Source organism: Odocoileus virginianus, chromosome 23 (genome assembly GCF_023699985.2).
Source record: "Odocoileus virginianus isolate 20LAN1187 ecotype Illinois chromosome 23, Ovbor_1.2, whole genome shotgun sequence".
Lineage (NCBI taxonomy): Eukaryota > Metazoa > Chordata > Mammalia > Artiodactyla > Cervidae > Odocoileus > Odocoileus virginianus.
In genome coordinates, this window is record NC_069696.1 from 10,938,590 (window position 1) to 10,960,575 (window position 21,986).

At 52.5% G+C, this 21,986-nt stretch overlaps 1 protein-coding gene across 6 annotated transcripts in view; it reads left to right on the top strand.

The window, feature by feature from the left end:
• Positions 1–21,986, top strand: part of MPPED1 (metallophosphoesterase domain containing 1) — a 78,774-nt gene that overhangs the window by 18,727 nt on the left and 38,061 nt on the right. For all 6 annotated transcript variants that reach the window (XM_070453470.1, XM_070453469.1, XM_070453471.1 and 3 more), the window contains exon 3: positions 4,792–4,973. In XM_070453470.1, coding sequence (XP_070309571.1) covers positions 4,792–4,973 — 182 coding nt within the window. The remainder of the gene's footprint in view (positions 1–4,791; positions 4,974–21,986) is intronic.

The following is a 21,986-nucleotide window of genomic DNA, read 5'->3' on the forward strand; positions in this document are numbered from 1 at the left end:
AGACAGTGAGGGTCAGCCTTGAGCCCAGGAGAGGTGGGGGTTGGGGGTGGGACGGCAGACGGGAGGCCCTCACTTGGGCTCTGTCTGTTCTCACGTGCCATCCTGAACCTCTCCCCAAGGGCTCCGGGTGCAGTTCTGTTTTCTGGGACCTTCCATTCTCCCTCCTGCCTCCAGGCTTTGCACATGCTGCCTCCCCTAGTCTGTGTCCTGCTAACATGGACTCATCCTTCGGATCTCATTTCCTCGGAGGGCCTTCCCCGATCCCTCGCCAAATCTCTCTGGCCACCCTCCCTCCCCCAGATCTAGGCACCCAGAGCCTCCCCTTCATGGCACTGCTTCAGCCTGTGCTGATACATGCCCTTTTGGGAGAGTTTTCTAAGCGTCTCTCCCCTCCACCAACACGGGCTATCTCCTGAGCCTAGCACAGCGGACAGGAGGAGGGAAAGAAAAGGGAGCGAGGATCAGTCAAGGCATACGCCCCAGGAAGAGTGAGGGGATCAAGGAGGGCTTCCTGTTGGTGGCAGCATAACCCCTGGGCTTGGATGACCAGCAAAGGCAAAGTCAGGAGGTGGGGAGGAAGGGAGGCATGGGGACCCCGGGTGCAGGTTTGCCTTAGAGCCAGTGCTTGGTGGGAAGGAGTCTCAGGCAGTCGTGCAGCTCAGCGCCAACCAACCCTTGCCTTCCCCTGGGCCTCTGTTTCCCCACTGGTAGGATGAGAGAGGAGACTAGAGGTCTCTCTCATTCTGAAAGCCCGTGGCTGATGCCCAGTCCCATGACTGGACCTGGTTTTGGGACTTCACTGAAGACAAGTCCTCTGCCATCCAGCCCGCTGACCTTCAGGGTACCCTGTTTCCCCAGAAATAGAGATAACGGGGTGGGGGACGGCCTCTGCTTCCCATGCCTGTGTGAGTTTTTGGCATCAGTAGTTGCCCTTCAAGGGTGTCAATGGCTCAGGGGAGAGAGCCCGAGAAGGGGGCCAGGACATCGGAAACAGGCTGCAGGGGCATCCATCAGGTTTCCAGTCCTCACAACATCTCCAAGAGAGTGGGTGGTCCCCACCTTACAGAACCGGATGGGAGGCTGGAAGGGCCCCGGGCACAGTGAGGAGGTTGCTGAGCCCAGACGCCACCCTGGATCTGGGTGCTAGAGGCTGTGTTCCCTATTCTGCATCATCCCTGCTGCCAGGGTTCCTGTGGGAAGGTCCTGGGTGAGGCCGGGGGGACGTGATGACAGGTTTCAGGTCTCAGAGAGAGAGAGAGAGAGAAAGAGCCACAGCCTTGCTTGGGGCCATCTCAGCAGGTAGACGCTTTGGGGGAGTCAAGTTTGGCCCCTCCCAAACCTGGAACATTTATTTCCATACTTTCTGTCTGGTCTCCCAAAGAACATGGCTGGGAAATAACCATTTTCCTCTGTTTTATGGGGTTAAATGCCCCAATTCCTGTTCTGAAGACCCAGGTTCAAATTCTGCTCTTTAACTTAGGAGCACGGGTCCTGGGTGTGGGACTAACCTTTCCAGGCCTCAGTTACTTGCCCCACAGAGCCGCTGCAACTCAAGGGTTAGCCAGATTGCAAACTGTCTTAAGGGTAAAGGAGAGTTTCCTGGCTCACGTTCAGGTTTGGGACCAGCTTCAGGCACAGCTGGATTGCGGGTTCCACTGATGTTGTCACGCCCTCTCATCCTTCATACGCTCTGACTCTCAGTATCCTCATTCTTGTTCTTTCCCTCCCTTCAAAACACAGGTGGGGTTTCTAGGCGCTGCCCAAGGTGGTCTGGATGGGTGTCCTGTCCTGTACCTCGCAGGTGTTGGTATTTAGTAGGCACTCATAAAGCATTTGTCTATAGATTGACTGGATGAAGTGAAGTACGGCCTGGAAATAATCCAGTTCGGTGTAAGTTCTGGAACCAAAAACTGGCTTCAAATCCCAGCTCCACCAGCTCCTGTAGCTGAGATCCTGGGCAAGTCAACCTTTTCTTTTTTTATCTTTTTTAAATTTGTTTTTGATGTGGACCATTTTTAAAGGCTTTATTGAATTTGTTAGACTACTGCTTCTGTTTTATGTTTTCCTTTCTTGGCCACAAGGCCTGTGGGATCTTAACTCCCTGACCAGTGATCAAACCCACACTCCCTGCATGGGGAGGTGTAGTCTTAACCACTGGACCGCCAGGGAAGTCCCTAGCCAGCCTTTTTTGATCCTCAGTTTCCTCATCTATAAAATGGGCTCAGGCATAGTGCCCTGCTCATATGGTCCCTGTGAGGGTGAAGCGAGCAGATGTGTGTACAGTGCTTTGCACACAATGAGCTCTCAGCCCATGGGAATCATCAATATCATTACTGTTGTTATTATTTCAAGGTTGAGCATTTGTTACAATCCAAATAGCTGGAGGACAGTGCAGGGAAATAAAAGTCTGTTTTTTTTGTTGTTGTTGTTTTTGTTTTGTTTTTTCCTCTGGGGATTATTAGGTTTGCATCCTCACGGAGCTCAGAAGCCTCAGGGCAAAGAGAAACAGGAGCAGAGTTAATTAAAGAGCCCGGGCTCCAGTAGCAGGCCCAGCTGGACTGGCGCCCGTGGAATTCGTGTGCTCCTGGCTGGTAGACGGCAGGAGCGTCAGCTGGCTCAGGGCTCCTCCGTGGAGGGACACCCAGGACGAGAGATCGCCGGGGCCCGAGGTGGCTCTGGGGATGGCATATCACTTCCTGTGTTCCCCTGCTTTGTGTCTTTGACTTGGTCTTAGCCTCCTTGTGGCATCTTTACAACCTCGATGTATGTGAGGCCAATGAATGAATAGATGAATTTGATTGACTCACGCATGTTAATTACTGTGCCAGGTCAATAGCTCAGTAGTGACTGACTGCCTTGCTCCAATATCAGCTGTGTTAGGGGCGGACAGGTGGATTCCCAGGCCTCTTACCTGCAAGACTTCTTTGTCATATGGTAGGGGGGGCGGGGTGGGGAGCGACCCAGAGGACAGAGGAGTGGCGGGAATTCCTGGGAGGGAGATTTCTGTTTCTAGACCAATTGAGGCGTCACCTCCTCCTGGCAAGTTCAGGGGGCCCCAGGCCAGACTGGGGCCTTCTCTGGCCCCCAAGACCCTCTGCTGCTCCATCGGACCTTGTGGCTTTATTGTTACTACCTGGCCGCGTCTTGTCTCCACCATCAGTCTGGGACCCGGCCTGGTTCATTCAGTTCTCCAGCTCTGAGCTCAAAACTGGTACCCAGTAGGCGTTCGGGATATGTTTTGTTGAATGAATGAGGGACGGAAGGAATGAAAGAATGGGAGAGGGAAGAGAAAGGACTCCGAGAACCCTCCTGTTGGACATCATCAGACTCAGAAATTCTTCCTTTTACCTGATCGGACCTAACTCTGACCCACTGGGGGTCCTTGCTTGACTTAACCATCCCCTGAAAAGGGCCCTGGGAGTCTCTCCCCCGGAGGCCCGGTGATGGGGAGAGGTTGGCACGGGGCTGCGGCTGCCGCTGGGTGGATGGAGCTTGCTCGTGCTCCCTGCACATTAGTATGCTGAACCCACGTCTCTCGTAAGGTGTTAATTAAATTTCTTCGAAGTATATTGTCTGAAGGAAAAAAAAAGGATAATTAGAAAGATGTCTTTAAAAGTATTTATGTAACTGATATGGTACCGCTTTTGGTTTGCCGCATAATTAGATTTAAACACAACTCGAGCGGCATACTCATTTGGAGAGAGCAGCTCGTTGAAATGTCATTGCGTTGTTTTTCAGCGTTTTGAGCCTGGCAGAACCAGTCAGCTGAGGAGGCAAGAGCTGGGGTTCTCGGGGAGAGCACTGAGCTGGGAGTAGGGAGCTGGGGTCGTTTCCCACGGTCCACGTTTATTCCCAGGTCACCTGCTCAGTATCCTCACGTGCAAGACAAGAGGGCTTCCAGGGCCTCCTGGGGGCCGCGAACTTATAGTTACACAGCTACAGCTTTGTAATTTTCTGAGTGTCGTTGCCTAGTGAGGGACAGAGCTCCACTATACAGACGAGAAAACCAAGGCCAGGCATTTTCCTATTATATGTTAGTGATGATCAGCAGATCTGGGTCTTCTAAATCCAGAGCTGTTTTCCTGCAGGACCCTGGAAAGCCCTCGTTCTCAACATGTTCAGACCAGCTCATAGGTTTGGAAAATTGCTGTCTGCTTTCGTGCCTTTATCTTACAAGTTCCCATGAAATCCCGCCCTGCACACTTGGCTCTGCCTGGATGCTCTCTCTGCACGGCCCCCCCGCAGAGTCGGTTCTTCCAACTGGACGAGGACCTCAGTCCATGCATCCTCCATGGGGCCGACAGCAACCCTCCAGGGGGGCGAAACCTGGATTTTGGGTGGTGAAAAAAATCTTACTCATTATAAAGTGCAGATACACACATAGTAAATGAACAGATATACAGTGTATCTGTGGTGTTAAAATTTCACAAGAGAGGGGTGAGTAGAAAAAGCATCTTCTGTGCTGCTTGTCAAATAGCAGGTCAGTGGTGGTCATCACACAGGTGCACGGAGGTCCACGTGCCGGGCTGTATCTGTCAGCTCTTCCCCTCATCACCTCCTTTATCTAACCCTCACACAAACCCCCCGGGGGTTCCCGTGTTATGGAGGGGAAACTGAGGCTCGGGGGAAATCTTATGCCTGATTGGTGAGCGGAGGGTCAGGGTTCGGATGCGGGTGGATGCGATCTGGACCACAGGTGATCTGACCTGCATGTGATCTGAGTTGATGGGACGTGTGCTGTAGGCTCCCAGCACCATGGCCCCTGGATCCCACAGTCCCCTCTCTCCCCAGGGTGGACCCGGTGCCTCATGACGCCCCCAAGCCGCCCGGCTACACCCGCTTTGTCTGCGTGTCTGACACCCACTCGAGGACGGACCCCATCCAGATGCCCTACGGCGACGTGCTGATCCATGCCGGGGACTTCACCGAGCTGGGGCTCCCTAGTGAGGTGAAGAAATTCAACGAGTGGCTGGGTAGGTGCCAGAAGGGGTGGTGCCTGGGAGCGGCCAGACTTGGGGCTGCCTCCTGCCCCCTGCCTTTCCTCCCTGCTCTGCCTGGCCCCTCCCTGGCCTTTATCACCTGTCCACCTCCCCCGGGAAGCCCCCTGACCTCCGGGACCAGGCCTCACCCCTCTGACTATCTCATCACACCTGAGAGGTCTCCCGCCCCAGCACGTGTCTCTGCTGTGACTTTCTATTGTTTGTGGGATATTTTTTTGGCCTGGGAGACTCCCTTCCAAAGGCAAACCCAGGTTTGTTTTTGTCCGGTTGCGTGTCCAGCCCCTTGGACCAGTACCTTGGTCCAGGTAAGTACCCAATAAATAACTGATGAATGAATGAATGAATTGGTGAGTCAATGACTGAGTGGGTGAACAAATGAATGACTCTCTGGGAACAGTGATGCCCAGGCAGGCGCTCAGCTGGTCGGACCGGCTCAGACACCCACCACCCTTGACTGCTGGCCCAATGAGGGGACCCCCAAGGCTTCCACGGCCCCAGCAGGAGCCCAGGGCCCCAGTGTGGGCGCTGTCCTGGGCAGCTGTTGGTGTAGGCAGCAGAGTGCATGCCGTCCCATCCGTCCCATGCCGTGGGAGACGGTGGGCTGTGATTCACAAGCAGCACCCCCAGGGTTTTGTCTCTGATTTTGCTTTCTTCGAAAATAAGAAAGATGTAAATCTGGGGTGCCCCCCTGGGAAAAGCTGCTTGCTCGGAATCCAGAGAAACCTCATGGCCACTCTCTCCACCACGGCCCCAGTGGGGACTGCTGGACGGCCCTGGTGGGCAGGCCTGCTGTCTCAGAGGCGTGGGGCCGGGGCCAGCCCACCTCCCCTCACAGCCCCTCGTGGCCGCCAGACGGTCCCCCGCGCCTCCCCAGGGGCGTCCCGCTGTGCAGTTGGCTGGGAGCTCCACGAGCAGAGGGCCAGGAGCGAGGCGGGTAGCTGCAGCGAGAGAGGCCCGGCTTTGCCAGTCGAGACAAATATTTACAAGCAAGGCCTTCCCCTCCTCTTGGCAGGCTTGGAGCTTTCAATATTGATCTTTCAAATGGGAAATTCTAATCGAGGCCCCTGTTTGGGCTGAGCCCTGCGAAGGCTGGGATGCGGTGGGGGGGCGCTCCTGCAGGAGGCAAGTCTGCCCCAGCGCATCTCCCCTTGCCCTGCGCTGCCTCCAGGTGCTAGGAAGGGGACCCTCACGGAGACGGCTTTCTCTTGAATATTTATTTATTGGATTTGGGCTACGTCAGGTCTTGGTTCCTGGGAGGCCTCACTCCTCTTCAGTTACAGCAGGTGGGATCGTAGTTGCGGTGTTCGGGCTCCATTGCCCCATGGCACGTGGGATCCTTGTTTCCCCGACCAGGAATCTAACCTGTGTCCCCTGCATGGCGAGGCAGATTCTTAACCGCTGGACCCCCAGGGCAGTCCCGAGGCTGCTTTCTTAGCCCCCTGCTCTAGGGTCTCAAAGAGACATGAGGCTGAACCGAGCGCCCGTGTCCCCGGCAGAGAACAGGAGTCTCTGGTGGCTGGGCACATGGTCCGTGCCAGGCCCGTCTGGTAGGCTCTTTACCGCCACTGCCTGGTTGAACTTGAGGAGCAGCTGTTTGGCGTGGCGCTGTTTGGATCCTTATCTGACCAAAGGCGATGTTGGCCCCCGCCCCCGCCCTGAGGTTCCGAAAAGTGGGGACTGTTTCTGATGTACCCCCAGCCTAGACGTGTTCCTCTCCACACTGAGTGAGTAATGAAGCCAGCAGGTGCATGTACCGTGGGGGTCAGGGGGTGGTGGCCGGGGGTGGTGGCCTCCCCCTGGACGGGAGGTTTCAGGGACAAGCTGACGCTGGGCTGGGTTTGGCCTGAGAATCTGGGAGTTTGTGCGGGGAAAGGGGTAACTGAGGCCAGAGCCTTCGGGGGACACGTGAGAGGTGGTATGTGTCTGGGTTGGAGGGAGGGGGCCTGGGGCAACGTGAGGGCAGTGAGCCTAAAAAGGGGTGTGGGGCCTCCCAGAGACTCTGAAGCCGAGTGGAAGCCAGGGGCCCGGGAGGCCCGCCTGGTGAGATGGCCATTTTAGAAAAATCTCTTTACCTGCCTCTTAGTAGAAGTCAGAACTAGGTGCCGTGGGAACATGGGGGGAGGCTTTCTTGGTAATTTGCACTTGGCATTGGATTGATTTATTCCCCTGGATTATGCCGGGTGGCAAGGGTGAACTTGCAGAGGGGTCTTCCTGTTACAAAAGGGGCCTCTCCCCTTGGCAGCCTTGAAGTGTTTGCAGATGTCAGTGCTTGTCACTCAAGTGGGCTGGGCGGGGCTTGAGACTGAAGAGTGACTGAACGGGCGGGGGGAGGGGGGATTTGCATGTGAGCATCAATAGGGAAGGTTTAGAGCCGTCCAACTGCAGCTGGCTTCTTGGGAATGTGCCGGCTGCCCAGAGGGACTCACCTCTGTGGGCTGGCGGTTCAGGTGCCCGGGGATGTGGTTGGTGATCATGGTGGAGAGACAGACTCAGGTGTGGTTTTATAAAGAGCTCGTGTTTGTCAACTGTTGACATGTGCTGGGTGCCCTTAATGTATATGTTAAAATCATTTGATTCTCTTGATCAGGGGATGAGGCAGGAGCTGTTGCCATCCCCATTTAACAGAGGAGAAACCGAGGTCCAGAGGAGTGAAGTAATTTGCCCGAGGTCACACAGTCAGCAAGTGGAAGATCTGGGATTCAAACCTAGGCATGTGGACTCTGGAGGCGAGCTTTCATCCTCTCCTCTATATCACCTCTCTTGTTTTTATGGTGAAATTTCTGTTTTGTAGGAAGGATGTGGACTGTGTCTTTTGGGGCCAGACGTCCAGGGTCAGCTTCCTCCTAGGTGACTGCAGCAGTCATGCGACTTCTCTGAGCCTCCCTGACTTCATTGTAAATGGGGAAGAGGTCAGGCTTCCCTTACCCTGTCTGCCTCTTCGGAGGTGGGTTGTTTTACGGCTCTATTGGGCTGGAGGAAATGCTCAAGAGTTATAATCTGTAAAAGGCTGTGCAGATGGTATTACTGCCCCCAGGAGGTGGCATTGGCCAGATCAGGGCTCCCCTTGGGGTAGAGGTAGGGGTCATGGGTTGGTCCCGTGGGGGGCTGGGGGATTTGACCCGAGCCTGCATGTTGAATTGCAAGGAGAAGCGGTAGATGGTTTGAGGGTCAAAGTATGTTGACCTACAGTCTCATCTATATAGGCATTTCTTACACACACACACACACACACACACACACACACACACATGCAGGAAACACTGCAGGGGCTTACACACACACACACACACACACACACACACACACAGAGGAAGGACTGCAGGGGTTATTCATCCCTCTGTTCAGTGCATTTCTCTGAGAACATGGGGTGAGTGTGCAGTGCGTGATGGTAGGAGTGAGGACAGGCCGCTGTGTCTGATGATGGGGATACCACAGACGGGTGGACCCACTGGAAGCAGTAAGAGAACCATTCTCGTGATGAGGTCTGCGGAGCCCAGGGGTGATGGTGATGGTGATGGAGAGCTTCAGCAGCCACGGGAGGCCTCCCTGAAGAGCTGGCCTTGGGTGATGCATGAAGGTGACAGAGAGCCATGCAGGGGGAACATTCTAGGCAGGGGCACAGAGGCTGCAGAGACCCCAAGGGCAGGCAGCGGGGAGGGTTTCCCTGGGCTACGCCCCGTGGGCCTGCGGCAGGAGTTTGGGGCTGGTTCTAAGTGCACTGGGCTTTGTGGTTCTCTATTTCTTTTATCCCTCTGATTTTCTGTAGGGAGCATGTATTGCTCTCGTAGCTTTAACTGAAGACAACAGTAAAATATCATTGCTTTTAAAGAAACATTGGCATCTCTGGTATCTGGTGCGTGGAGTATCCCAGGATAGGGATGGGGACGGTGCTGGGCTCAGGTCAGTCCTGGCATCATCCAGCTATTCAGGAGGTCATCTGGAGTCCCTTCCCCAGCCACCAGGGCCCTGCCCGCCTCTCAGACCCACGGGCCCACCCCTTCCTCTTCCTGAGTGAGAAAGCTGCTGATCTGAAATTCATAACCAGCTTCTTCCCTGTTCATTGATCTCATGAAGAACACCTACAATCATATTGTAGGGGCCACCTCAAGTCAGACAGGAGGAGATTGAAGAAATTAATGAAGACCCTCTTTGTAAGAGAAGATTAGGTGCCTAACCGGGGAGACGTGTGGCTACCCTCACGCGTCTCTAATCTGTGGTCGGGTGGGTTGCTCTCAGCCTGGCTGTGAGGGTGTCCACGTTTTGGCCACTTGCAGGCTTCTGTCTGGGTCTGTGTTCTTTAGGGGGCACTAGGTTGGGGGTGACAGGGCCCCCTGACAGGTCCCTTATCCCATGGCCATTAATATCCCCAATACATTCATGAAATAGAACCGCCAGATGGATTTGTAAATGTCCCAGTAAGCAGCTAAAAAATTGCTAAGGACAGGCTTTCCAGCTGTAAAGAATGAAAAGAAGAGCACAATTGGCTGAAAATGGAAGAGAATGTGCTGGAAACTCCTTGCTCATCTGCAGTAACGGCGTGATGACGGATGGGCAGCCTGGAGCCCGCAGACCGATCGGCTCAGTAATTCCTGTCTGTGCAGCGAGGTGGGACAGCAGGGAGGTTAAGAGCTCCCATCGGGCAGTCAAGCAGGCCTGTCTTCACCCCTCCTTCAGCTTCCTATTTGCTGTGTGACCTTCACTTAGTCACTCAACCTCTCTGTGCCTCATTTGTAAAATGGGAAGACTTATTTACCTACCCCATAGGGTTGGGGAGGAGTGACAAGTCTTGAGCTTAGTACACTGCGGACTCAGGGAGAAGCCTTCGAGGAGTGGTGGCTGTTGTCATAAAAAGCCTGCCTCTCCCTGATCCGAGACCCCATAGACACACCTGCCAATCAACCAGCCTCAATGTCGGCTGAGCCGTTTTCTTCTGGCCACACTGGTTGACTCCAGTTCCCCACCCTGGACCTCAGTTCATTCTCGTCCTCTGGCTGTTTCTCGTCCACCCGCAGAGTCCGACCCACCCCGGCTCGAATGGAGCTCTCGTGACCCTCCGCACCCCACGGCCCCCTCCCGCCCTGCTGGGCGGCATCGGACCCTGACCCTCGTGCCCCAGGGCTCCTGTTCAGGCCTTGGTGGGGGCCCTCGGAGGGAAGCCCCTGTGTCTTCACGCCTCCCGTCTGCCCCACCTAGACCGTCCGCCCCGGAGGGCAGGACGAGCCTCACCCCCAGTGCTGACCGGGGCTCAGGCCGGGGAAGCCCTGGACAGAGGCATGGACTCGGGTGGGTGTGCTGTGAGCTGATCCCTGCATCCTGGCAGGCTGGTTGCCATGGGGGGCAGGGAGCTGCCGTAAGGGGGGCTTCCAGGAGGGCAGGGCCACGACACCAGAGAGTGAGCCGTGGCTGTCACAACATGTGACTCGGGGAGGGTCTTCGAAGGGGCAGAGGCCAAGCGGGGGCTCTCCAGAATGAAGCTGGGAGCTGAGGCCAGCGGGTGCTGGGGATCTGGCCTGGGAGGGAGGGCCAGGTATTCAAGGGAGGTGTGTGGGCTCCCCTCTGGAAACCAGGGGTGCTGAGCAGAGGCTGAGCTCCCAGGAACACCCATGCCCAGGATGACCCGGAGGCCTGGATACAGATCAGGTCTGCCCAAGGCAAGAACACCAGGCCGTTTCTGCTTCCGGCTTGGGGTGACAGCCACGCCTTGAGAACCGTCAGTGCCCAAGCGGGGACTCGTGAGATGCTGGAAGGCCTGCTCTCTGTGACTGGCAGGTGCCAGGTTGGCCTCCCCACTCCCTGCCAGGAGAAGCCTGCAGCCTCCACAGCCCCTCCCCTCCCCTGGAACCCCCAGCCTCAGACCCTGGCACTGGCCTGGGAGTGGCTGCCCAGAGGAGTGACCGCTCACCCCTCCTCTCCACCTTGCTCTCCGCCTTGGGACAGCTCCGGCCTCTGTCTGGCACCCCCTTCTCCATCTCCTCCTTTCGTTCCTGGTTCTCCTTCTCGCTGATGGTGGCTCCTCTCAGGACCAAAAAGCTTCTCAACCGCTTTCTTTCCAGATGATAATGAGGCCTCCTCGCTCTGCTGCCCCGAGCTTGCTCCCACCCAGACTCACAGACACCTCCCACTCTGCCCTAACCAGATCTGTCTTTGAGAGCCAGCTGGTATATTATTCAGTTGTCTCAGAAGATACCTCCTCCTGGCTGTCCACAAGGATTTTAGTCTCGTTCTGTCTCAAGCTGAACTCCCAAACTGTAGACCCACACCCAGAGGGTATGTAGTAAGGCACAGGCCTCCACTGAGACCCTGTCAACCCCAGCTCCTTCCCTCTGAAGCTATCAGGGCCTCCTGTTGTTATTTGGGCCCTGCTGTTGTCTGTCCTGCCCACATCCTCCTCGTCACTCACTTCTGCCACCCGCTGAGCTGCTTTGGGCTCCCAGGTGGGCAGTCCTGCCAGCCTCCCCATCCTCCTGCAGGCCCTGTGGGCCCTTTGAGGGTCGAGACTGTGCTGGGTCAAGTGCAGGGCCTCAGAGTGCCCCCTGGCCCTGAGGGGTGCTGGCGGGCATCTGCTGAAAGGGCTGAGAGCACCCAAGTGGTTCTGCCCTTGGCAGCATCGGGAGGGGAGGAAGATGAGGGCCTGGAAATGGAGTGCTTAGAAGTTATAATTAACTTCTTACTGGCGCCCTAGCATAAAACGATGTATAAGACAATATAAAAGGGGTCCAAGGATCTAGTTAAATAAAGCTAGGTCTTTTGCAAGTAAACCCTTAATTAAAATCTGTGAGGGAGGAAGGGAGAGAAAGGGAAGCAGAGAAACCGTTCCGAGGTGGGTTTCTTCGGTGTTTGCCTCATTTGCCGCGGGCAGGGGCCGGGGGTGGTTGGGAAAGAAAGGGCTCCACACCGTCTTTCTGCCTCTGTGCCATCAGACTCAGGAGCCCCTGACAGGAGCTGCGGATGGACCCGAGGGGCTTTGGCAAGGAGTGGGGGGCCTCGGGGTCCCCATGCAGGAGCGGGAGATGGCTTCTGGGTGCAGAACTTGTCTGTGCGGGAACAACGATTTCAGATGTGGCTGGAAGTTGACAACCTCCCTACCCACTGCCCACCTTCAGCCCTTCTCTTCTCCCCCACCCCCAACACTCCCCCTCCGCTGGTCCAGGATGAGGCCAAGGCCAGGGCCAAGTTAACGCTCCCCACTCCCCGCAGCTCTGCCCCCAGCAGCTTATGCAAGTCGCTGCTTTTGTCTTATTCCTGTGAAAATTATTTTTTGTTTTTCATGTCCATCCTTCTCACCTCCCCGCAAAGGGGTGCAAAGGCTCCCTTCTTCCCAGAGCCTCGGACCTGCATGTTCACATCTGTCTCTTTGTGCCCAGTACCCACCCCTGGCTGTGGACCATCCCCACAGTGGACATCAGAGCATCAGGCCCAAGAGACAGGACCTGGGTGGCCTCGGCCGGTGTGTGCACACCCCACGAGTCGGGCTGAAAGCCTTCTGGGTTTCTTGGACGGAGCCATCCAGCTGTCCTGTGCCACGTGGCCAGGGTGGTGGGGGTGTGGTGGACTTTTCGGGACTGGGCCACGGTCCCAGGGCTCAGCGGGCCGGCATGTCCGGTCGGACAGGCCTCGGGTGGACCGAGGTCAGGGCTCGCAGCCCCTCCAGTAGGGCTGGGAGCCCCTCTCTGACACTGCCTTTGACCTCGCTTTTCCTGCTGAGTGCTCACGTCCACGTCCACAAAATGTGATGTTTGGACCATGTGTCGACTAAGGCCCCTCCCTGGGCTCCAGTTCGGCTCTTCTCTTGGACCACACTCCTCCTGGCCTCTGAGCCCTGCTGTGGGTGAGCTGAGTGTCCGTCTCTCTCACAGGAGAACAAGGGAGCGGGCCACACGCGTCCCAGTCATCCCAGGTCTTGGCCGGGGTGGGGGGCACTGTGTTCACTGTCTTGTCTTGAAGATCTAGTGATGACCAATGCAGCTACTTCCAGAGGGCCCCGGGACCCATGTAGGGTCTGACGATGCAATAAACAGGCAAGGTCACTTAAGTGATTGGATCAATGAATCAGACGATCAGGGGGAGGTGATAGTGATCAAGGTGGGAGGTTTTTTTTTTTTTTTGATATAGATGGTTTCAGTTCAGTTCAGTTCAGTCGTATCCAACTCTTTGCGACCCCATGGACTGCAGTACGCCAGGCCTCCCTGTCCATCACCAACTCCTGGAGTTGGTTTAGGATGACCTAAAAGAAGACCCATGAGCAGAGAAGGACCTAGCCCTGAATTGCCTGGTTTGCAGCCCAAGGTCTGCAGGGCTGAGCCCAGAGATGGTAGAGGCCAGGGAGAAAGGCCCAGGTCTGCTGATGAGGAGGGCGAAGATGTGAATTTTTATCCTGAGTGTTAAAGAGGCCAGTGGGGCTTAGAGTCCCTTGGACTGCAAGGAGATCCAACCAGTCCATCCTAAAGGAAATCAGTCCTGAATATTCATTGGAAGGACTGATGCTGAAACTGAAACTCCAATACTTTGGCCACCTGATGGGAAGAGCTGACTCATTTGAAAAGACCCTGATGCTGGGAGAGATTGAAGGCAGGAGGAGAAGAAAACGACAGAGGATGAGATGGTTGGATGTCATCACTGACTCAATGGACATGAGTTTGAGTAAGCTCTGGGAGTTGATGATGGACAGGGAGGCCTGGCGTGCTGCAGTCCATGGGGTTGCAAAGAGTCAGACACGACTGAGTGACTGAACTGAACTGAATGGTGTGACTCGGTGTTTTGGCAACTCCTTTGGCTGCCGGGTGGTGCATGGTCACAGCAGGTGGAGGAGGACGCTGGGGCCCCAGGAGAGGCAGGGGGACCTGGGAGTGGACCTGGAGGTGGCCCTAGGGACAGAGAGTGGGACGGGGGTTCGGCTACAGCGTGGAGATGGGCTCAACAGGAGAGGCTGCTGGGAGAGACGGGCTGAAGGGCCGGGGGGATGGTTAACAGGCGTCCATGGAACCCAGCAGGCCTGGCACAAGGTGGGCTGGCCTTTGTCACCAAGTGGGCATCCCTGGCGGTTCAGATGGTTAACGAATCCACCTGCAATGCGGGAGACTGGAGTTTGATCCCTGGGTCGAGAAGATCCCCCTGGAGAAGGAAATGGCAACCCACTCCAGTATTCTTGCCTGGCAAGTCCCATGAACTGAGGAGCCTGGTGGGCTACAGTCCTTGGGGTTACAAGGGTCAGACACGACTGAGCAACCACGTGCACACTTACACACGACTCCAGTTTTTAGAGAGCTCGTAGTAGTCATCCGTGGATGTGCAGACTAGACTTAAAGTGGATTCTGGCTCATTTGCTTGTTCGTTTGGATAAAAAGGCCTGATCCAGACGTTCTCCAGACACAGGAGGTTGCTACTCCTGCAAAGACTAGAGATTGAATATTTAAAAGAAAAAAAAATTTTTTTTGATTCTGGCCCTCACATCATCTCTGGCTGTCTCTGCTTGGGAGTGGGTTGGTGTCAAGGGATTTTGGTTGTGTGTAGGCGCAGCGGCCAGTGTGACTGATAAACAAGTGGTGCCCAGAAAGAGGGAGACCGATGCTCAGATAAAAAATTGGAGGGCAAGGAGAGCAGAGGTTTGGTATTGATACAAAAAATTAACTTTCTCTATTCTTCACCAAAAAAAATTTCTCACAAAGCCACGCTGTGTTTCAGGGCCTAAAAGAGAGAAAATTAACTTCTAATAAAGATGAAAAATCTAGAATTCTAAGTGGTAGTCAAGCGATTTTGGCCAGCCGTAATTACAGTATTTTCATGTTAATGTATAAACCCCTTGAAAGGTGTGCTTAAGTGCTAATTATCTATTTACAACAGAATGGCTTTGGAAATGAAATGAGACCCACTGCGGGGTGTGTGTGTATGTGTGTGTGTGTGTGTGTATTTCAAACATGTTTTGTGGGTTTTTTTTTTAAGACTGTCATCCTAAAAATCTTTGCCTTATATTAATTTTTTTTAATGTTTAAATAAGGTACAGATGCATTTCTTTGAAAGGTATGGGCTCTCTGAAAGTTTTTCCTTAGTTTTATTTTTTGTGTTTTGTTGTTCATTTGGGTTTTTGCTTGCTTATTTATATCTCATCTTGTGTGAAAGGATTTGGGATGGTTTATAAAAAACAGTTAGAATGGTAAAATGGTAGAGTGTTGGTGATAAATTAAGAGCTAGTATTAAGAAAAAGAAATCAGAGCAATTCAGAGGGAGGGCTTAGACTATCAACACCTGGGCTCACATGGGCTCTCCTGGACCCTGAGCTTCCTGGGGGCCAAGGTGAAAAAAGGTAGATGCATTTGCAAATGTCTGTGATTGTTTTGTGGAGGACATGTGTCAGTCCCTCTGATTGGTCCATCCCCTGTAGCAATGTCTGATGTCCATTTCAGCTGTGAGTCTATTGAGGATCAGACCTATGTTCTGTGTTCTATGTTCTGTGTAGGGGGACCTTGGTAAAGATTTTTGATTTGAATAATGTGAATAGAAAAAATAATGAATATTTATTTAGTCTTTTCTAGTACATAAAACATTTCTGTCATTCATTTTGTGCTTTCTGTCTCCCTCCTCTGCTTATTGTTTGGATTGATTGAAGCTTCTTTTTTTCCCCTCTGCTGGTTTGGAAATTCTCCATTCTTTTTTGATTTGTTTAGCAGTTGCTCGTAATGTTTTAATATGCATATCCAACTTAGTCTAAAATTAATCAACACTTCCTCTCTTCTCCGAAGGTCCCTGGAATGTACCCACCACACCCCCTCCTACCACTGTCTTATGTGTCTTTGTTGTCTGGAGTTTGCCGTCTTACTTTTTATAACACCACCTCACAGCAGTCACCGTCATTACTGTGTTTTCCCATTTGCACCTGATTCTTTGCTCAGCGGACGTTTGCCAAGCCCTTTTGCTGTGTGCGGGGTACGATTCTGGGCACTGAAGATCCAGCAGTGAACATGCAGAAGACAGGCATGGGCAAACAGCTCTAACATGCTGGGGGGATCAGGGTAAGGGGACAGGGTGTGATGTCACCTCCTGATGAGGTGGCACCAGAGAGACCAGAATGGACGGAGCCGGCCACGGCCATGCCAGGGAGGGCGTTCTGAGCGGGGGCAGCAGCTCTGAGTCGGAGAGTTGGTGGGACCTTCGAGGACCAGCAGGGAGGCAGGGGGCCTGGGGTGCTCATGGAGGGCCTGAGGGCCGGGGGGGGCCGTGGGGGCTGGGTGGGGACCGAGGAGGCAGGTGGGGCTGCTTCATGGCGGGGGGGGGGGGGGACCTTGGCATTTGGGCAGTGTTTGAACAAGGGGAGGGCGGGGTGCAGGCCTTCCACCTCAAAGGGGCAGGCTGTCCAAGAGTCCAAGGCTGGAGCTCCTACTTGCCGTTAGGTTGCACCCCTTTGTTCATTCAGCGTACATTTACTGAGCACCTCCCCTAGTCTAGGGCATCTGTTAGATGCCCAGGATATGGTGGGTAGCAAAACAGCCAAGACTCCCATGCAACAGGAACATAAACAAGAAAATGCCATGATGTCAAGGAGGCATGACCAGGTGAGACACTCAACTGCCTCCCAGGTGAGTGAGATGGAGAGCCGGTGACTCACCTGCCCTGCGTCTGAGGGTCCGCGTCCATCCAGAGGAGGATGGCGAGGCCTTCCTTCCAGACTGATGATTGTGCCGATGAGAGACGAAGGGTTAAAAACAACTTGTGCTCTGGGGCTTTGCTGGGTTTTCTGTTGTGAACTTTCTTCTGCATTTTTGCTCATCTGCGCCGGTTGTGGGCTGCGGAACCATTGGAGGAAATCGTTGGTTGGAAGAGAAATAGCTGGTTGGCCATTCGAGAGTTAGGGGAAGCAAGATTCTCTTGCTAGTATGTTTTTTTTTTTTTCTCCCCTACAAACATGGAGAGATGTGTTTGGATATGAAATCAGCCTGTGGGTTTTTTAAAATGTCATTTTCATGTTGGACTTCATTCCAAAACAGGAATAGTCAACAAGCCAGAAAATCCTGCCCAGCACAGAATTGAAATATTCCATCCCCCCATGCACACACTTCTGAAATGTCTGAGAGATTCCATTTTTCTGTCTATACCACCTTCCTCTGCCTGCCCCCTGCACCTGGACTCAGCCCAGCCTTTGTCAGAGGTTCGGTGATTAGTTTGGTTTGGAGGTTGTGACCACCACTTAGAGAGGGTGTGGGAACTGCCCTGTCCTGTTATCCTTGCCATGGCTTACAGAGCTTGCCCCTTCTCGTGGAGTGTTCCCCAACCCCCACCCTGGTCTCTCCCAGGCAGCCCTGCTCAGACGCCAGGTGCTTGAGAATTCCATGGAGAGGTGGTGGGAAATCTGGTTGAGATGCAGGTCTCAGTCTGGTGGTCCTGAGATGGGCTGGAGATCCTGCATTTCTAGCCTCCATATGTTTGTGTTTTTGTAGTTTTTTTTATTTTTTTTTTCCTATAGCTGATATATAGTCTTTAGCATTGTGGTCAGAAAAGATGCTTGAAATGATTTCAATTTTTAAAAATTTAGCAAGGCTTGATTTGTGACCCAAGATGTGATCTATCCTGGGGAAAGTTCCATGTGCACCTGAGGAAAAAGTCACCTCTGCTGGTTTTGGATGAAATGCCCTGTAGGTATCAATTGGAGATTCTGCATTTCTAGCCAGCTCCCAGCTGATGAGTAGCCAGAGCCTGAGCTGTCCAGTGCTGCAGCCACCTGGCTCTTGGGGATACTGAGCACTTGAATGGTGGCTAGTGTGGCTGAGAAACTGACTCTTGTGTTTCATTTCATTGCAATTAATTTAAATTAAATAGCCACGGGGGGTTAATGGCTACTGTAGGGACAAGACCACCCCTTGAAGAGCCTGCTGTTACTGTCTCTATGGATGAAAGAACTGAGCTCAGAGAGGCAGAGAGCTTGCCCGAGATTGTATACTGAATAAAACTGGAATCAAGATTTCTGACCCAAGGCCTAGGCTCTTTTACAACTTTAAAATTCTTTTCTTAATACCTGGTGGCTCAAACAGTAAAGAATCTGCCTGCAATGCAAGAGACTCAGGTTTGATCCCTGGGTCAGGAAGATCCCCTGGAGAAGGGAATGGCTATCCACTCCACTATTCTTGCCTGGAAAATTCCATGGACAGAAGAGTCCCAGGGGCTACAGTCCATGGGGTCGCAAAGAGTCGCACTGAATGCCTACCACTTTCACTTTCAAGGTGACCTTGTATATTCAGAAAATCCATGCCCTTTCTATTAGCAGATTCCTCCTATCCAAGTTTGTTTTAGAATTTGTGGTTAGAAGTAACACTTTATAGCATCAGAACCAATTCACAAAGTCATATTTAAGTTGCTGGCAGGACACATGAAGGTTCAACACTCTGTGTTTCATATGTGAAAGCCGCATTTTGCTACAAAGCGTTGTATACAGGTTGCATGAGGGCCGAACAATGAGTTTTTTCTGGCCGGCACTTTACAGTTTAAAGGTGCGTTCATGTTGTTTGCTCGCTTCTCCCTTGAAACAAACAGCCTGGGTCCTGAGTAATGTCATCCCCACTTTACAGATGAGAAGGTGGAGACCTGTTGTAGGAATGTAGTTTCCTGGGAGTCACCCAGGTCTTGGCTGTCAGGGGCCACCTTCCCAGAGAGCCCTTCTGGATGGCCTTACATGATCCACCCCCCACCATCCCAGTGTGCCCTGTCCCTCTCACCTGGCTTTATTTCTTCCCATATCTGTTATCCCCACCTGACTGAGTACCTAATTCTTTGTTCCTTTATTGCTGATTCCCAGGAAGGTTCACTCCTCAAAGGCAGGGATTGTGCTGTCTGTCTCAGTCATGTTGCATCTTCAGCACCATGGACAGCACCAGCCTCCCAGTAGGCACTAAATATTGTTACTTATTATTTATAAATTAAATTATTTATAAATCCAGAAGTGAGAGAAGAGACAGTGGAGAGAATGCAGGCTTTGGAGTGGGCAGGACTGCCTACCCCACCCTGCTCGGCCATATGCCTGCTGGGGAATATTGAGAAAGTGATTACTCTCTTGGGCCTCAGCTTATTCATCTGCCATGTGGGGCTAACACACATTTCTTTTTAGGCTGTTGTGAGGATTGAATAAGACACTGCAGGCGGGATCCTGTTTAAGCATGTGCATCTGGAGAGACCCCCTTGAGTTTGGATTGTGGCTCCATTCTTCCAAGCCACCTGGCTTTCAGCATATTATGTCTTCTTCCCGAGCCTCAGTTTTCTCATCTGTAAAATGGGACTGATGCTGGGAAGGTTCTGTGAGGCAGGGACTGATCTGGGCTCAACACAGGGCCTGACCTGAGAGCTACTCACATAATAATAAATGCTGCCACTGTTTTTGTTGTGGCTGTTTTGTGAATGCATCTAAAGTGCCTGGCAAAAATCAGATACCCAGTTGATGCGAGCTTTTTTTTGTTTCGTTTTGTTTTAAATGATGGACCAGATGTAATCTCTTACCCATACAGTGTTCATTCACATTTTTTTCTCCATTAACAGACAATGTTGTGATAGCTTCAGGTGAATAGTGAAGGGACTCAGCCATGAATATACATGTATCCATTCTCCCCCAAACTCCCCTATGGGAGTTTTAATTACTATTGCTAATATCAGGCAAGGATGCCTTCCTTTTTAAAATGTTATTATATATCTATTTATCTGGCTGTGTCAGGTCTTAGCTGTGGAATATGAGCTCTAGTTTCCTGACCAGGAACGGAACCCACACGCCCTGCACTGAGAGCATGGAGTCAGTCACTAGACCACCGGGGAAGTTCTCGGCCTTCCTTCTAAAAAGATATCAGATGTGTAAAAGCTAGGATTTAGTTCTATAGAATTTGCTTTAAAGAAAATCAGTTTTTAAAAAGTGTATAAGTTTGTTTTTTTGATTTCTCTTAAGAAGAAGGGATTTCACACCTTTCCAAGTGTGCACGATGCAAATGAAGATCTGAGCGCTCTGGGAAGGCCGTTTGGAGCTAATTCGGGGCTGGTTTGACAGCCATGACACTGAAGGGGAAGCGTGGAGCTGACAAAGTGGGGCTTTCTCTGGTGGCGTCCCAGCCGCTCCAAATAGTCACTTTTCAGACTAGCGTTTGTCATACTGGTGTTTGAAAGAAGTTTTTTGTTCATCGATCCAACCGGAACCCCTCTCCCCTTAACACTCTTTGTTGGCTCCCTGCTGTGTCCCGGGTAAAGTCCAGACCTTCCTGGGTAGCCGCGGGCGTCCCCTCCTGCTGTGACCCCGATCTGTCCCTTCCCAGGCCTGCCCCCTCTCACATCCTCATTTGTCCTGGGTTTTTAGGCAGTTGCCGAATACCTGGCAGGTGGGTTTTCCCACCTCCGTGCCTTTGCTTGTGGGGCGTAGTCTTCCTGGAGGCCCCTCCCAGCTTCGTCTGCCTGGAGAGCTCCTATTTCTCTGATCCTGCTCTCATTCGCCTTTGAAGCGCCTCCCTCCCTTCTGATGGGGGAAAGGAAAACTCACTGCTGTGTATGGTTCCCTAGGACTTGGTACCACCCCCACTGAATGCACGCGTGTGTGATCAGTCGCTTCAGTCATGTCTGATTCATTGCGCCCCTATGGGCTTAGCCCACCAGGCTCCTCTGTCCATGGGATTCTCCAGGCAAGAATACTGGAGTGGGTTGCCATTTCCTTCTCCAGGGGTTCTTCCTGACCCAGGGATTGAACCCAGGTCTCTTACATCTTCTGCATTGGTAGGCAGGTTCTTTACCACGAGCGCCACCTGGGAAGACCACCACTCCCATTACAGATCCCAAATTGCTTGCCTGTGTCTTTCCCACACTAGATTATGGGAGAAGGGGCTGGGGAGGGGGGAACTGCTCTGTCCCCAGCTCCCAGCACAGAGGGTCCAGCACTTATTACGACCAAGGAGAGTGACTGTGGAATGAAGGAAAGCATGCACAAAGGTGGTGAGAGGATTTTACTCTCCTGTATCTTAATCTTCAAAATGTTTCAGTTCAGTTCAGTCGCTCAGTCATGTCCAGCTCTTTCCGACTTCATGAACCGCAGCACGCCAGACCTCCCTGTCCATCACCAACTCCCGGAGTCCACCCAAACCCATGTCCATTGTGTCGGTGATGCCATCCAACCATCTCATCCTCTGTTGTCCCCTTCTGCTGCTGCCCTCAATCTTTCCCAGCATCAGGGTCTTTTCCAATGAGTCAGCTCTCCGCATCAGGTGGCCAAAGTATTGGAGTTTCAGCTTCAACATCGCTTTAAAACACTTGGTTTCACTAAGAAGTATTTTAAAAATAGGAATCTTTTGTCTTCATCATTTTCAAATAATTACTTCAGCTGCTACTGCAAAGAAGATTGTTTTGGATCAATTTTCCCCCTTTAAATGGTTTATCTGTAGGTGTCAGAAGGCATCAGAAGAACCTTTTGGAAAATGTTTGTTCAGTAACATGAGGGTCAGGTCTCTGCCCTGTATCCTTGCCTTTCATCCAGGGTGGTCAGATCCCAGGTGAAATCCATGCTGGGAATTTTTTGGAAGGGTAGAAGCAAGTATAGACTTCCTGGCCTGGAACTCCTCAATTAGGGCTTTTTGATAAAGTGGGGAGGGTAAGGGGGTCTTTAGACGGCCACTCAGTCCCTTTCCACCTTGAAACGCTGATGACTTCCAAACTTCTAGGATTGTTCACTTCCAAGGTCAGAATGATTGGCCACCAGGGTTCTAAGATTCAAGGGCTCTCAGAGTTCTAGGAACCTAAGGCTCTACCTGGGATTCAAGGCGCTCAGTTCGCTTCTAAGATTATTTTAAAAGTTTTTTGTGATTAAATATACATAACATTTACCACTGTAACCTTTTTCAACTGTACAGTTCAGTGGCATGTACTTCGTTCATACTGTCATGGAGCCATCATACTGTCTGTCTCCTGATCTCTTATGCTCCCTAAACTGAGACCCTGTATCCATGAAACACTACCTCCTCCAGCATCTGGTATCCACCATTATTT